The sequence below is a fragment of the Amblyomma americanum genome, chromosome 10 (assembly GCF_052857255.1).
Source record: "Amblyomma americanum isolate KBUSLIRL-KWMA chromosome 10, ASM5285725v1, whole genome shotgun sequence".
NCBI lineage: Eukaryota > Metazoa > Arthropoda > Arachnida > Ixodida > Ixodidae > Amblyomma > Amblyomma americanum.
In genome coordinates, this window is record NC_135506.1 from 72,208,513 (window position 1) to 72,224,477 (window position 15,965).

Consider the following 15,965-nt stretch of genomic DNA (forward strand, 5'->3'; position numbering starts at 1 on the left):
TCTTGCCCCCTCCATCAAAGCCGCAGAGGAGGCAGCCATAGGACCGGCCACTAAGGATCACCGCACCTAGACAGTGATTAGTGACTCAAAATTCGCGATCACCGGCCATCAGAGGGACAGAGTGGGTAAACTCACCACGTCCCTACTCAAAATTTTGCCCACGCCGGCAGCTCAGGAAACGAGAAGGCGGACGAATATGCCTGAGGGCTAGACAACCAGACCGTCTGCAAGAATGAGCCGCCGGCGGAGACACCCACCACATACAAACAGAACAAGCATATATAGGGAAAGCAGACGCCATTACGCACACCCATGCCCAGAGCTTACCAGGGCACAAGCCACGGCTCTTGGAAAAGCTTGGGCAAAAAGTGTTATGAGCCCTTATCGATTGGACTTAATTAGGAAAGGTGAGGTTAATCCTATTTGCCAAATTTGTGTCAAAATACTTACCGCAGATGATGAAGATATTGTCTGAGAACACGAGGAAAATTCACCTCCTAGAAAGGACCTTACATATCCCTCAGCCGAATTCTGGGAAAAGATTATATGCAGTGAAGACAAACAAGTTCAAGCCAACATCGAAGATTGGATCCTCGAGGTCGCCCCTTCATTGAGGCCACATGGGGCGAAAGGGGGCTAATGACGACAGAAAAGCCTAATAAAGTGTATTCCTCCTCCTTCTCGCTGTTGAAAAGGAAAGTTTGTAACCTTGAATCTGCTAGCGACCTATTCAATATAAGGACACTCGAGCAACATAAATAAAAATGGCGGCGGTTATGCGATGCCAAGCTGCACTAAAGCGTTACATCCACCATCCCTCGCAAGGCGCCATTTTATAATTTACTCTTATGTGGCTTAATTTAATGGCACGCCTCGTTGTCCCGCATTATTTCAGCTTCTTCTCTGTGCCTGGTTTGCAACTTTTTTCCGCATAGTTGGCTTAAATGCGTTGCAACTATGATGCCTAACCTGGGTGAGAGAGTGTTATGGACAGAGAAAAATGAAGAATAAGAAAATAACGTGCGAAGTGTGGCTGCTGTTATCATGCAAGAACAAGAGGCAACAGAATTCCTTTGTATGGCCGCAAAGTGATGGATATAATGAATCGGAGCCTTTGGACGGACTCACCTTTTCCGAAATGTTTTAAGCGCCATGGCGCACGAGTCATGTAGTCGCTTTGTATCGCGTTAGTGCAGCCCGGCGTATAATGAAACGTAATGGTGTCAGAAATCTTGCTGCTCCTGTGTTCTATCCGGTCACAATATGGTTTGCCTTAAACCCATTTACCTTTTCCCTACATTCCATCTCGCCCCATATTTCCAACGTGGGATGGATTCCCTAGGACAACGCCATGGTGGACAACGCGATTTTATTTTCTAGTATTATCCCTTAAGCATGCACGAAATTGCCTTTTTCCCTTCTATGTGCAGGCGCAGTTTAACTAAAATGGGGCTCAGCCGGTCATACGTCCGTGGTGAAGGCAGAGTCACGCATCATTCATGCTGCAAAACGTTAAAGGTGCATTCTAGGTAGGGTACAAACGCACTGTACAGACAAGACTTGGATACGGTGCGCCCTACACTTGAATACTAAAGAGAATTTTGTTCGTCAGGAGAGTCAACTATCTTTTAATGATGGCGAATTTTTTTACATGATTTTTTCCCTTCTGCCTTCAATAAAGGACCCAGTGAGTTCATGTCATGCGGCTTCAGAAATAATTTTTGTCGGCAGACTTGCTTCGCACTCAGTGAGTAGGGAAACACCGTCCTAAATTGATAGAAGTGATTCTCTTGAGGCGAAAGCCTTTAATGACTCATGCTGCGTCCGTCCGTCCGTCCGTTACACTCTTTCACCCATGGTCTGCAAAAGCAACCGCAGGCGCTAGCGCGCGCGGATAATCTCAGAGGCTACGTTGCGCCATTGATAGTTCACTGCTTCACTGCACATGCGTGAGGTGGCGCCACCGGTGCCCGCCCCAGAGGCCTCGCAGCTGTCGACAGAGTTGGGTGCCGCGCAAGCACCCTCCTAGCGCTCGCTTCAATGGAGCTTCAGAATGCGGGAAAACGCAAGTACTTTAGATCTTAACCACACATCAGCGACAGAAGCAGACACACCGCCTAAAGGCTTTCGCCTCACCGCACTTTAGGTCAACAAAATACCCCCTGAATTTTTTTTAAAGATAACCTTAATAATAGCCATGCCTAAACTGCGCAGGACCCGGGGCAAGTGCCTATACTTTAACGCAACAGCGTTAAGGAGTTCGTGCCGCAGAAAAGCCCGTGTCGCCGGCGTCGGCGGCGTTGGCAGTGAGCGAAAAACTGCGCATCTCGGGGGACACTTGAACTGCGCCGTAAGAGAAGGAATTTCCCTTCCCTTACGGCGCGGTACGGGTGTCTACTGAGAATATCGAGACAGGCGTCATTTCCATTCCTTAAAACCAATTTTCATTTCATTTTCATTCTCTTCCGGCCCTGTTCGAGTGTCCATCGAGATATGTGAGTCAGGCGTCACTGCCTTAAATTGTCCAGCGGGCCACGCGTCGCGCCGAAAAGGCGATGGGGTACCGTGCACTCCTTGGCAACGCTGCAACACCCTGTCCCGTCTCACTCTTAAAGACGAAGCTTAAGTGTCATACAAATTTTGGTAGTTCTCATCGGTCCTCTAGAAAATACTCCCAGGTTTTCGAAATTATTCCGGAGCCCTCCAGTAGGCACCTCTTTCTTCCTTTATTCTTTCAGTACCTCATTTATTCTTTCCCTTATGGCGCGGTTCAAGTGTCCGCCGAGATGTGTGACAGATGCTGCTCCATTTCCTTTCCATAAAAACCAATTTTCTGCCACATGTAAGCTTTTCAAAGTGACGCTGAAGGGTGATAATGCTTCGTGTTCGATTTTAACACGCCATCGGCCATTCTGCAAATCCTTGAGACGCGATTGCTAACACTTGCTTGATGGCTTCAGTGTTCTATATAAAAGTTCAATCATTTAAAAAGTGTACAATAAAACGCTCGACTGTTTAGTGCTTTACTATATATAGATTATTTATTTAGAGCACCTTGCACAATTTACAAGCGCGTTACAAGAGCACACCCCGCGCTGAAAGGTTCGACTTCTATGTGTGTGCTAAGAGTGCATGGCGCTGTCTTATAGGTCGCTTCTCCTTCTCAAATTATGTGCTCTCAAGACAAAAAAAATAAGCACTTATGTTCATGTTCCTGTAACACGGCTCAACGGCATCAAGTATAGATATTAATTTTAAACTTTAAAACCACGCTTTCATCGCGGTGCAATTACCATTCTGGTAGCAAGAAAGCAAGGATGAAGACTTGTTGAATAGATTTTTTTAACACTATAGAACTTGTTTCAGGGCTATATTCGTTGAAGTTCATATCATAGAATTTTTTCTTTATTTCAGAGACGCAAACACACTTTCTTATGTTCAATAGAAGATGCAGATATAGCATCGAAAGCTTCAAAGCTCATCAAACAAATGGAGTCAGCGTTGTGAATGCTGTGGTTGTAAAGCTTTTTAATTGTGAAAAACTCATTTGCTGAATCGGTATCAGAAATTAGTCACACCACCTGATATTTTTTATTTATATCCGTAATTTGACGTTGAGGCTTGGTAAAATGCAAGGGGGGACGAAATTAAGCCACCCTTGTATTTTGCATTGAAAGCATCTTTCACTTTTTATTTGCAATGTTTTCCATGATTTTGAATCGCCGTTTTATGCAGTTGTCGCCATTTTAAAGACTGACCGTTACATAACTGAGCCTTTTTACACTCGAGCCATTCAAGATATGGGCCTACGCACGACTCCACAGATCACGGCAGGTACGTTCATGTTTTATGCGGTTATTCAAAGTTGAGCGGCGCTGAATGTGAGAGCTATCAACTTCATGGAAATAACTCATGTAACAGAAGACTAGGTAATGAACTTTCCAGTGATGTGGGCGAATAAATACTCTCGGGTTCGTAGAGAAGACAACCTTTTGCTTTTGCGGACACCTGAGTGCTAGTGTGTATTCATTACACTCTGCAGAAAAATGTTGTTGCCAGAATCACACTAAGTACAGACTTCCTAGTTGACTTTCGAACGCGTAGGAATGAACCGTTTAGGTTCACCACTCTAAGTGCATGTTTCATACTTTAAACTCACTTTCTTAGTATTTTGTCGAAGCCTACGATAAGCCTCATTTCATAACTGTTTAACACTTGTCATTTGTTAAGAAACAAAATAACTTTCACTTGACTCTTCCCAACCAGCTCTGCCTTCCTCACAAAGGACATTCAGCTTGCTTCAGGCACTTCTCACGACGGTAGGAGTTCTGAACTGATGTTCCGAACTGAAGTTCATTCCCTGTGATGTAACTACAATGAAATGAAAAGTGTTCTTTCTTGGAAGCGGAGGCTCAGATTCAGGCGATTGTGCAAACCACACTCTTTCACAAATTGACAACGGGGCAAGTAATTATAACTCAATAAATTTAATTACTAGTGAGTCTAAAGCAGTTACGTACATTTCATATACGTCACATAAATGTAGAACTTCCTTCCTGTTGTGTTACGATGACATCCTCACAGTTGCATCGTATTATGAAAGCATAGGAGTTTACTTCTCTCAAAGTATGTTATGTGATAGACACGTTGATCACTTGTTCTGCAAATCATCTAGCTCCACTAGTCTCATGCTCCGCTAATGTCATTTTTTGCTGCATGCATTAATACACTTCGCTTTACATCCCTGTTCCTGTCTCTGTTTAAATATGGTATCCTTCTCTGGGCCATGAACACAAGATAAACTATACATAAGTTGATTGTCGTCCAGAAACCTGCATATGAGTTGTAAGGCAAGTACTATACCGATATCATACAAGTGATTTACATAAACCAAATATTCCTCTCCTGGCCTTATCGCGTCGCTTTAGACTATGTATATGTTTCAGGTTATACGTAACAAAAAAAGACATCCAATTCCATCTGAACAATCCGGGTTTTAGAAAAAGTGTGGTTCAATACCCCCCGCATATTCTGAATCCCGGAAAGTTGCTAAATGTCGTACTAACCATTAAAAACAAAGGCAAAAATTCACCTTGGCCACAACTATTAATCAGCTCTCACAAAATGACACCGACATTAAAAGAACGTGTGTGAACAGGATGCTCTATTCCTTTTGTTAAATATGGAGAGTTTACTTTCTTTACATTTGAATATTTGCAATGTTCCTTTGTTTGGTTTGATTCTTTACATGCAAACATGACGTAAAAGTGTTTTTAATATTGTTCCCTGGTATATTGCTTTCATTGCTTTTATATTTTGTTAGAGTGTAGCTCAAATATGGTCTGTCGACGTCTATTGCCATCTTTTGTTAGTATTTTAACCTAAGGTACGAGCATATAATATGCATTGTCGTAATGTGACATCACTACTGTAAAGAATGGGTGCACTGGCTGTAGTCAAGCCTCTTTCGCTTTTCGCCTGTGCACCTAACGTCATCGGATGTTGAATAAAGATAGAATTAAAATGAAATGAAATGAAAATTCCAAGGCTGCTCTCTCTACACCATTTTTCTACGCGTGACTGCAATGCTACGAGCGTTGAGGGCTCTCACAGTCGAGATCATCTCGTTTTGAGGAACCACTAGAATTCCAGCTGGGAAAAATAATAAGAATTATTCACGTTCTGGCACTTGCAGCCCAGTGGATCGATGCGGTGAGCAAGTACACCAATGGAACGTACGAGGGCCCAGACGTGATTCAGTTCCAGCAGTCAGTGCTCCAAGCTCTTGCAGGTCTGCTGAGGTCTCCCCTCTGGGGCCCGGACGGCTTTCGCGCCATGCTGGCTTGGGGCCTTTTCGATGGCCTTCTCGATTACGCGTTGTCTCCAAAGGTGGTATTCGGGAAGGAGAAGGAAGTGGCATGCTACCACCACGTCCTGGAGGTCATGGAATTTGCCGCGACCAGCCGCTACCTGAGATCTGGTGCGTCCCCACGCTATGTATACTCCAGCGCTGCTGCGCAGCCACTGTGGAATGCAAAGGAGAAGCCAAGGAGCACATAACGTTTTGCTGTTCTGGCTCGGTGTAGTGCGCAGAATAAATATAACGTTTAGCATTGCTATATTCCTTTTGCGAACTACACCCAGGCAGAACAGTACCGCAGCGGTATACCGCTGCCGTGGCTAGTGGTCTGAGCATCCGCCTCGCATGCGGGAGGTGCGGGGTTCGATCCGCAGTGCCACCGGGTACCCACCGGTGATAAGATGGGTACAAGCTTCTTCTGGCCTAGTACTCAGCTTATTTAGAGTGAACTGCATGGAAATTCGATCTTTGACACACCTTGCGTAAAAGAAAAATACCTTGTGTCATAGCACTCTTTGGGCACAGATGCCTTTGCGCCATAAAAATCCATCATGATCTTCATCGTTTAGCAATGTTCAGGATGAGGCCAGAACGAAAATGAAAACCATTCTTGGTCGCCAAAAACAACCGAGGTCACATTTTAGTTTGTACTAACCCCGTAGACAATTTGGCTTTACAGGTCTTGTTCAAACACTTTGATTCAAAATTTTTATTGTTTCAGTAAACTTTACTCCGAAATACCAAATATTGCAAGTACTGGCTATCATTAGAGAGGGCCTAGTCATGGTGCATTTTCTTTTCTTAGCTTTGAAGGAAAGAGGCGATACCTTGAAGACACGCAAGGTTCATCTGGAAGCGCGTTGAGACAGATATTACTGTTGCTAGATGTCTACGGCCAAGATGAGGAGGTTTCTAGAAAGTAATAGATGGTACTGCACAACTTTCACATCGTTAGCCTATTCATACCGCTCTGAAGCTTCACGAAATCATTTTACCTAATTGCTTAAATAAAACTTATCAGTAGTTCTACGGTTCTCTCAAGAAAATGCTAAAAAAGTTCAGTTCAATTTTATGAAATGTATAGCTTCCAAACACTTAACACAGGTACGGGAGACACGGGGCATAAAGGCTGGTGGCCCCACAGTACCGACAGAGGCCGGAAAGATTTTCTATATGTTTAGCGGTAAAACGCTGTGCCGGTAAGCTATGCGAAAGGTGTGGGTTAGGCAAAAGAGGACAAAGAGAACAGCTGCACAAAAGCACAGGCAGGAAGCCGTCATCTCAGTTTCCGGTAAGAAAAGGAGCAGCATAAACTTTACAAAATTTGCAGGTAAAATATTCATACGTGAATCTTTTCAATGAAATTAGGTTCGTGGTGTCTTTTTCGTTTAGTTTGTTGTTTTCTCACGCTGATTGTGCCACAGATCGTAACCAACTCGCGCATCTATTCGTTCTTCGGAATAAGGTAATTAGGTCATTTAACCGCAGAGCTAGATAATTCGGCACTATGTAATAGAGTAGGCACTGGTATCAACAGAAACCATGACCTCCTCAGGTAACTTGTCCTGCTCTACAAATTGATCTACGATAAAGCTCTCCTCCGTTCTCCCTGACGAATATTTCCTTAGTCTATATACTGTCCATAGACTTCTGTCTATAAAGTTTACACTCTCTATAGACAACTCTACAGAACAGTCTATAGGAAATAAAAATCCTATAAGTAGTATATTGTCGCCGACAAACGTAGGGCGGCACGAAAAGGGGCTTTTTTAATCCGAAGGCCAGAAACCCAGCAGCGCGCGTTCGGACGGGGACGTCCTCTTCTTCGCTCCCACACGAGCCCAGTAATGCCGCTCGGCCGCATGGCGGCGCTCGCAGAATGTGAGCAGTGTGGCACTGCCCCCCTCCTTTCAAGAGGCATCGCCTCGTTGCCTCCGGCAAGGGGGATAAAGAGTGTGGAGACACCGAAAGTGCGATGGCGTGTGGTGGCAGCACTGAATGTGAACTCCGGGAGGGGCTAACGGGCGTAATACGGTTTCATGCGGGACACGTGGACGACTTCAGACTTGGGCGGGCGAGAAGACCAGACAACTTTTTCCGGGCTCACTTCATAGTTCACATCGCTGAGTTGACGTAGCACCTCGTAGGGGCCGAAGTAGCGCCGCAGAAGCTTTTCAGAGCGACCGCGCACACGTATAGGGCTCCATACCCAGACGTGCTCGCCGGGTTGGTAAATCACCTCCCTGTGGCGGAGGTTGTAACGCCGAGCGTCAGTTGTATGCTGGTGGCGAATGCGTTGTCGAGCAAAGTGGCGAGCGGCTTCTGCATCGCGAACGAATTGGTCAGCGCCTGGGACAGACGAGGGGGTACAATCCGGGAGCAGCATGGCGTCAAGCATGGTCAGGGCATCTCGGCCATACACCAAACGGAAGGGGGTGAAGCGCGTCGTTTCTTGGAGGGCGGTGTTGTACGCAAACGTGATGTAGGGAAGTATTTCGTCCCAGTTGCGATGGTCAGCGTCGACATACGTAGACATCATATCTATGATGGTCTTGTTCAGCCTCTCAGTAAGTCCATTCGTTTGATGATGGTAAGCAGTCGTTTTTTTATGACTGGTGCCACTAAGACGGAGGACCTCGTGTGTAAGAGCCGACGTAAACGCGGTTCCCCGGTCAGTTAATACAACCACGGGGGCGCCGTGGCGAAGCACGATGTGGTGAACAAAGAACTGTGCAATTTCAGCCGCGGTGCCACGGGGAAGAGCCTTGGTTTCACAATAGCGGCTTAGGTAGTTCGTGGCAACAAAAATATACTGGTTTCCCATGGAGGACACCGGGAATGGGCCCAGTAAGTCCATGCCGACTTGTTGGAATGGGATTTGCGGTGGATCAATTGGCTTCAGAAGGCCGGCCGGTTTTGTCGGTGGTACCTTCCGTCGTTGACACTCACGGCAGGTTCGAACGTAGCGTTGGACGACCGCAGCAAGCTGTGGCCAGTAGTACTTGTGGCGGAGGCGTCCCAATGTTCTGGAAAAACTGAGGTGGCCAGAAGAAAGGTCGTCGTGGCATGCAGCGAGAACTTCCTTACGAAGCACGGTTGGGACAACGAGGAGATACGCAGTGTCGGTCGGACCGTAGTTTTTCTTGTAGAGGACTCCATCTATTAAGCAAAACGACGAAAGTCCGCGCGAGAAGAGTCTGGGCGGAGACGAAGCGGTTCCTTCGAGGTGCTCGATTAGAGGCAGCAGTTCGCAGTCGGCCCTCTGGTGGTGGGCAAGGTCGGATGTGGTGACAGCGCCGAGGAAAGCAGAATCGTCGTCGGACTCATCTGGTGGGCACGGAAGAGGAGCTCGGGAGAGACAGTCTGCATCGCTATGTTGCCGACCCGACTTATACACGATGGTGACGTCGAACTCTTGCAACCGAAGGCTCCACCGTGCAAGTCGCGCCGATGGATCTTTGAGGTTTGCAAGCCAGCACAAGGAGTGATGATCGCTGACGACTCGAAACGGGCGGCCGTACAGCTATGGACGAAATTTTGTGATTGCCCACACAACAGCGAGACACTCCTTTTCCGTTGTGGAATAATTCAATTCGGAACGGGACAAAGTGCGACTTGCGTATGCGATCACGCGTTCCACACCGTCTTGCCACTGCACAATCACCGCACCGAGGCCCACATTGCTGGCATCTGTGTGCAGTTCCGTGTCGGCCTGCTCGTCGAAGTGGGAAATGATAGGCGTAGATTGGAGGCGGGCCTTAAGCTCTATGAAAGCTTTTTCCTGATCTTGGCCCCAGACAAAGGGTTCGGAGTCTTTTGTCAGGCGAGTCAGCGGCTCTGCGAGCTTGGATAAGTTTTGAACGAACCTCCGATAATAGGCGCAAAGCCCCAGGAAACGCCGCAAGCTTCGTTTATCTGTTGGCTGGGGAAATGCAGCAACGGCGGTGGTCTTTTCTGGGTCGGGGCTAACGCCCTGAGCGCTCACAATGTGGCCAAGAAACTTGAGCTCCCGAAATGCGAAGTGGCACTTTTCGGGCTTGAGAGACAGACCCGCAGAACGAATTGCTTCGAAGACGGCACGCAAACGTTTCAGGTGCTCCTCGAACGTGTCGGAGAAAATCACGACGCCGTCGAGATAGACAAGGACGGACTGCCACTTCAGGTCAGTTAGTACGGTGTCCATCATACGTTGGAACGTCGCAGGGGCTGAACAGAAGCCGAAAGAAAGCACCTTAAATTCGTACAGTCCGTCAGGAGTAACGAAGGCGGTCTTTTCTCGGTCACGTTCGTCGACCTAGATTTGCCAATAACCGCTACGAAGGTCGAGTGACGAAAAGTAGGTAGCATGGCGGAGGCGCTCTAATGAGTCAACAATGCGCGCCAGTGGATAGACATCTTTTTTGGTAACGTTATTGAGACGTCTATAATCTACACAGAACCGTAGGCTGCCGTCCTTCTTTGCGACGAGAACAGGTGACGCCCAGGTGCTCGTCGATGGTTGTATAACGTCGTAGTGGAGCATTTCGGCAACTTGGCGGCGGATATCATCGAGCTCCTTCGACGATACACGATAAGGACGCTGACATAGCGGTCTCTGGTCACTGTCGACGATAATACGGTGCTTAGTTATTGGCGTCTGGCGAACCTTGGATGTTGATGCAAAACAGTCGCGGAAAGAGTCAATAAGGCTTTCCACGCGGCGTTTCTGATTGGTCAGAAGGTCAGTGTTCACGTCGGTCCTAATGGCTGTTGCAGTGTCCTGTTCAGCTATTTCGGGGGCCGTTGTTGATTAGGCACATTGGCCGGCATGCTGGCCAAGTTCTTCAAAATGGGCAATCACCATGTTTTTCGTCAAATGTTGGGGTTCACAACTAAAGTTGGTCACTAAGAGCGTGGTACGCGCGTGAACAAGGTCGACAAGGGCGCGAGCAACGCAAACTTGCCGAGACAGTAGCAGCGACATATTCGCTTCGGCAATGCCCCGAGTACCGAAGCTGGTATCACACTGGACTGTGACAAACTTGCTTGCTCTCGGCGGTATCGTTGTGTGGTCATCAGAGATGCGTAATGGTGTTCTGTGTGGCTCGGGGCCAGTATCAACGGCTCGCTGTGTCGAAAACAATACCAATTGCTCGTGCAGGTTGATGACCGCCCCATACTCTTTAAGGAAGTCCATGCCGAGAATCAGTTCTTTAGAGCACTTTCGTAGCACGGCGAAGGAGCCAGTGAAAGTTGCACCGCGGATCTTTATACGGCTGGTGCAGACGCCAACCGGCGTTACCACATGGCAACCAGCTGTGCGTATCTGCGGCCCATGCCAAGGTGTTAGAACCTTTCTGAGTGTTGCGGCTAGGTTACTACTCATGACAGAAAAGTCGGCTCCGGTATCGACGAGTGCAGATACGTCATAGCCATCGGCGGCAACAAGAATTTCGGCGGCGGAAACAATTGTTCGACAATTTGTCGGCGAGGTTTTTGGTGCCGTCGTCGATGGGGTCGTCGCTGAGGTCGTCGGTGAGGTCGGCGGTGGGATCGTCTTTAAGGTCGGCGGGTGGGGTCGTCGCATAAAATCGTCGGATGGAGGCTGTCTGCGGCAGCGGCGGTCGTACCCCCAGAGGACGCCGTCTTCAGTTTTCCCGGCGGGGAGACGTGCCTCTGAATTGGCCAGATGATGGTGCATGACTGGGTGGAGGAACTCGTCTTGGAGACGGCGACCTAGACTGGCGTCTGGAGGCGTTGAGGGCAGCACATTATCGGCCAGGTACTGCTCAATGTCTCGCGGTCTCTCACCATAGTGCGGTCGAGGTGCGCTCGGTGGAAATCCTCTTAATCCCATCCGCCGGTAGGGGCAGTTGCGGAGGATATGACCGGGCTCCCCGCAGTGGTAGCATAGTGGCCGGTTGTTGGGTGTGCGCCACACGTCAGCTATTCGAACAGGGCGCGGGTCACGCAGCTCGGCGGAGGGAAAGTACCCCTGCGTTTGTTCGGCAGCAGGGCGGAACGCATGTGGAACTGGCGCAGGTCTCCGCAGAGCTTCACTGTAGCTCATGATGTACGGCTCCGGCTGCGGTGTCCATAGGGCTTCGTTGTAGCTGCTGGCGTACGGCTCCGGCTGTGGTGCCGGTGGTGGCTGGACTGCTCGCCGAATTTCCTCGCGGACGACATCGGCAACAGCTGTAACACTGGCAGGTGGAGCATCTAAGCGGAGATTGCGCAGTTCTTCGCGAAATACACTCCGCACAAGCTCCCGAAGAGCCTCGTCCCCGGCGACTGGCAGGGACGCACAATAGTTGCTGGCCGCAACACTTCCCGGACGACCGTACTGCGCACTGCGTCGTTCCTGTAAGGAACGTTCCATGCCTGTGGCTTCCTTAGCGAAGTCAGCGACGGTTCTTGGTGGGTCGCGTATGAGGCCAGCGAAGAGCTGCTCCTTCACACCACGCATGAGGTGGCGCACCTTGGTAGCCTCTGGCATGGCAGGGTCAGCCCGATTGAAAAGACGTGCCATGTCTTCAATAAACATAGCGACGCTTTCGTTCGCCTGCTGTGACCAGATGCGAAGGGCGAGTTCGGCATTTTCCTTGCGTGCGTTTGTGCTGAAGGTAGCCAGCAACTGACGGCGGAACGCTTCCCAGTTCGTAAAGGATGCCTCATGGTTCTCGAACCATGTCTTCGCAGAATCTTGGAACGAGAAATAGACGTTTCGTAGTTTTCGGTCGTCGTCCCACTTGTTAAAAGTGGCCACACGGTAAAAGCTGGACAACCAGTCATCGATGTCCTCAAACCGATCGCTGTGGAAGGATGGTGGTGAGCGAGGGGTGAGAACTACAACGGGCGGGACAGTGCCGGAAGGCTGGCCTGTCTGACTGCCTGTAGTAGACGTCATGGTACGCACCGGCCTCGTCAGTGGCTGACACTCAGGTTGCAGGCCTCGCAGGCGGCGGCTCGCTTTGTGGACGGGTGTTGTGTCCAAGCGTCGCTGATCAGCGTCAGAGTTACCCTCGGGGTGAGCGTTCATGGAACGATACCCAGCACCTCCACCTAAATGTCGCCGACAAACGTAGGGCGGCACGAAAGTGGGCTTTTTTAATCCGAAGGCCAGAAACCCAGCAGCGCGCGTTCGAACGGGAACGTCCTCTTCTTCGCTCCCACACGAGCCCAGTAATGCCGCTCGGCCGCATGGCGGCGCTCGCAGAATGTGAGCAGTGTGGCAATATAGACAATGTACAGAATTAAGGCATACACTTCTATTATACTTTTGTCCGTAGACAGTCTATAGACTATTAATAGACAAAAAGAATTATCTATATGAATGCAATAGTCTATCAAGTCTACAGCCTGTCTATAGACTATTTTCATGGGGGCTACACAAGACAGCTTAAAAGATGTTACTTCTTTTTAATTCATTACCCTAACTATAATTAAGATGACTGTAAAACTTCAGGAGTCTGCAACCTGCTATCATTGCTTCATGGAGATATAAAACTTTTGGCTTCTTTCATAACAGCAGCGAAGTGCTTTTGATCGACCAGTCAGAAATCTCCGCTTGTAAAAGTGACTAATCCGGGCTGTCCTTTCAAGAACGTTAGCTCTTACTCATCACGTTTCGAAATTTCGTGGGGTCTCCTACAGCCCTTCATCACAGTGCCATCTGTGGTAACAACTACTCACCACGTTTCGAGAATTCGTGAGGACTCCTACCACCTCGAGATCTGTGGCTGCAACCAGAAAACAGCGGATCTCGCATTGAGACTTGCAGTGCCATCTACAACAGCATTGTAGAAACAATCACCTTCCATGTGCCAATGATGGCGTCACGGTCCAATACGATGGGTAGAGGTGGAACTATGTGAGCATCACGTCAGGGGACAAAATGGCGGCATAGTTTCGGTTGTCTGATTTTTATGATGGTGCCATCCCTTTCCGCTATACATATATGCAATCGTTCCGCGATATATACTCCGACAGCAACGGGCACCATTCCAGGGACAGTTGCATACCGAATTTGGTTGGCAAATCAAACCCTAAGGGTTCTGGTATAGAATTAAAACCACGATTAAATAATAGGTAAGCATTGTATACATGGAATTACAAATTGAAACGTTATCATATTGCACCCCAAGCCGAATTCTAGGCCCAAGTTCACCCCAAAACGAAGTGAATTCTGCTTGGGACTTATCTTGAGGGGATGCCACTCGAAAATGGCTAGACGTGCATCGTAATTTTTCTGATAGATGGCGCTAGGCGGCGATCGTTACACAAGGCGGCGTGCGTGCACTCGTAGCCGAGCATGGTGGCAATCCACCCCGTTTCAAAGGATATTACATTCCGTTTCTCGAGACGAGGAGTGAGTTCTTCTCCGCTCTGTGCACCTAGTAAACCAAACAGCTAACGCTCGTTACTTCAAGGTCTTCCATATGGTGGCGGCCTTCTATTTTCAGATGCTTGAGAATGGCGTAAAATAAAAGCTTTCGTCATATGTTGCCATTTTATGCAGAAAATAGTTTGTTCTGTTACCTCGTAATTTTTCTGTCCGACTGTTATGTCTATAGTTATCTGTTCCTGGGTCTGTTAATCTCAATTTATTATCAGGCGGCTGTGCGTTTGCCTACAATGTCAAACCATGCAACTCGAACACGGGTTATGTCAGTAAAAATGGGTGTCGCTACAATCCGCAAACACCCACAATTCGGCCACCTCGGACCACCTTTTCTCGTAAGATAAAAGATAAGATAAAAGACCTTTGCTGTCTCCTGCCTACTGGCGTGAGGAACATTGCCATTCACCTTTCTCTCGCAGGGGATCTTCTTAGCTGTAACCGATTAACTTACGCAGCCTTCAACAGCTCATATTATCTGCTCAATAGCTCTGCTGGGGCTTCATTCTGTTTTGCACATCGCAGTAGTCAGCTCGAGAGCACGGAACCGAGCGGAGGGCATGTTTCTCACCGCAAAAGATACCGTCAGGGGCGTCCTGGACCTCTACGATGGCTTCCAGGAAACAGAGCGCGTGTTCGTTCAGCGGATTGTGCACTTCATGAATCCGCTCGTCAGCAGCCCCCAGCAACGACTGGACCAAATCTTCGTCAACAAGTTCTTCGGTTGGTGCTCCTGACTGCCTTGATGCATTCCGCTCGGAGGCTCACGGACGATGCCCTCATCGAGCTGGGTCAAGTTTGCGTAGACGAATAGGAAATGGACACCGGCATATCATGTTCTTAAAAGAAATATCAAATGCGATTTGTTGCCGGGCGTTTGAGATAAGATGTTCTGCAATTTCTTAAAAACAGGCTTTTTCAGTCAGACGAGCACTTCTTTCGTCATACTGTCAGCGGTGTAGCGCGTCAGAATACAGCTAAGACGTGCTAACTAGTGCAGTTTTTAACCGATATTGACTGCTAAACTGTTCAGCTGTTACCATTAGTCTCCTTATTTCTTGAGAGGCTTATAGTCCATAGTAATCAATATCCCGATCGATTTTTAGAATTCCTAAGACTCAGTTACCCTCGGCGCTGTGGGCCAAGAAATTTTGCATACATTGCGCCAAAATGCACAAGCTTTTCAGAACCTTGCACGCAACGCATCCCCTTGACTGCACATCACTTGTCGAGATAGCCGAATCTGGTTTCAATAGGTTTTGTTCGCATTGTAATGCATTCCAAAGAAAAAGTGACGAAAAGAAAGTTGCCTATTTTCCAACGCTAGTGCGGGCTTCAGGTTATATGAGGCTGCTGTTGAAGGCGCTCTTAGTATTATTAGGATATGCGAGGAGCAGAATGAAAACCAAAATATTTCGATCGGGAAACGTACACCGGGATTTGATGGTCTTCAGGAGAGGCCTAAACCACTTGGCCGACCAATAAGGCCTGCTCTAAACAGCACAAGACGAACGCGATTAGACAGCGTGGACGTTTGTGAGTGGCTATTTGTGAGCGTTTATAATCACTCAAGAAAAAAATAAAAACAAAGCCGGCGGGCTGCCACAATCACATGACGGTGTGACGTGAGGCGGCTGGAAACATGTGTTTGTTTGGTCCGGTAAGAACGAATGGTCGACAATGATCCGCCTACCATTCAGGCCGGTCAGTGCGAGGCCTGGTGTAATG

General features: G+C 48.3%; 1 protein-coding gene across 1 annotated transcript in view; it reads left to right on the top strand.

Annotated features, from left to right (window-relative positions):
• Positions 1-15,965, top strand: part of LOC144108408 (endothelin-converting enzyme 1-like) — a 48,958-nt gene that overhangs the window by 24,274 nt on the left and 8,719 nt on the right. The window contains exons 7-9 of the mRNA XM_077641650.1: positions 3,736-3,834; positions 5,696-5,980; positions 14,763-14,960. Coding sequence (XP_077497776.1) covers positions 3,736-3,834; positions 5,696-5,980; positions 14,763-14,960 — 582 coding nt within the window. The remainder of the gene's footprint in view (positions 1-3,735; positions 3,835-5,695; positions 5,981-14,762; positions 14,961-15,965) is intronic.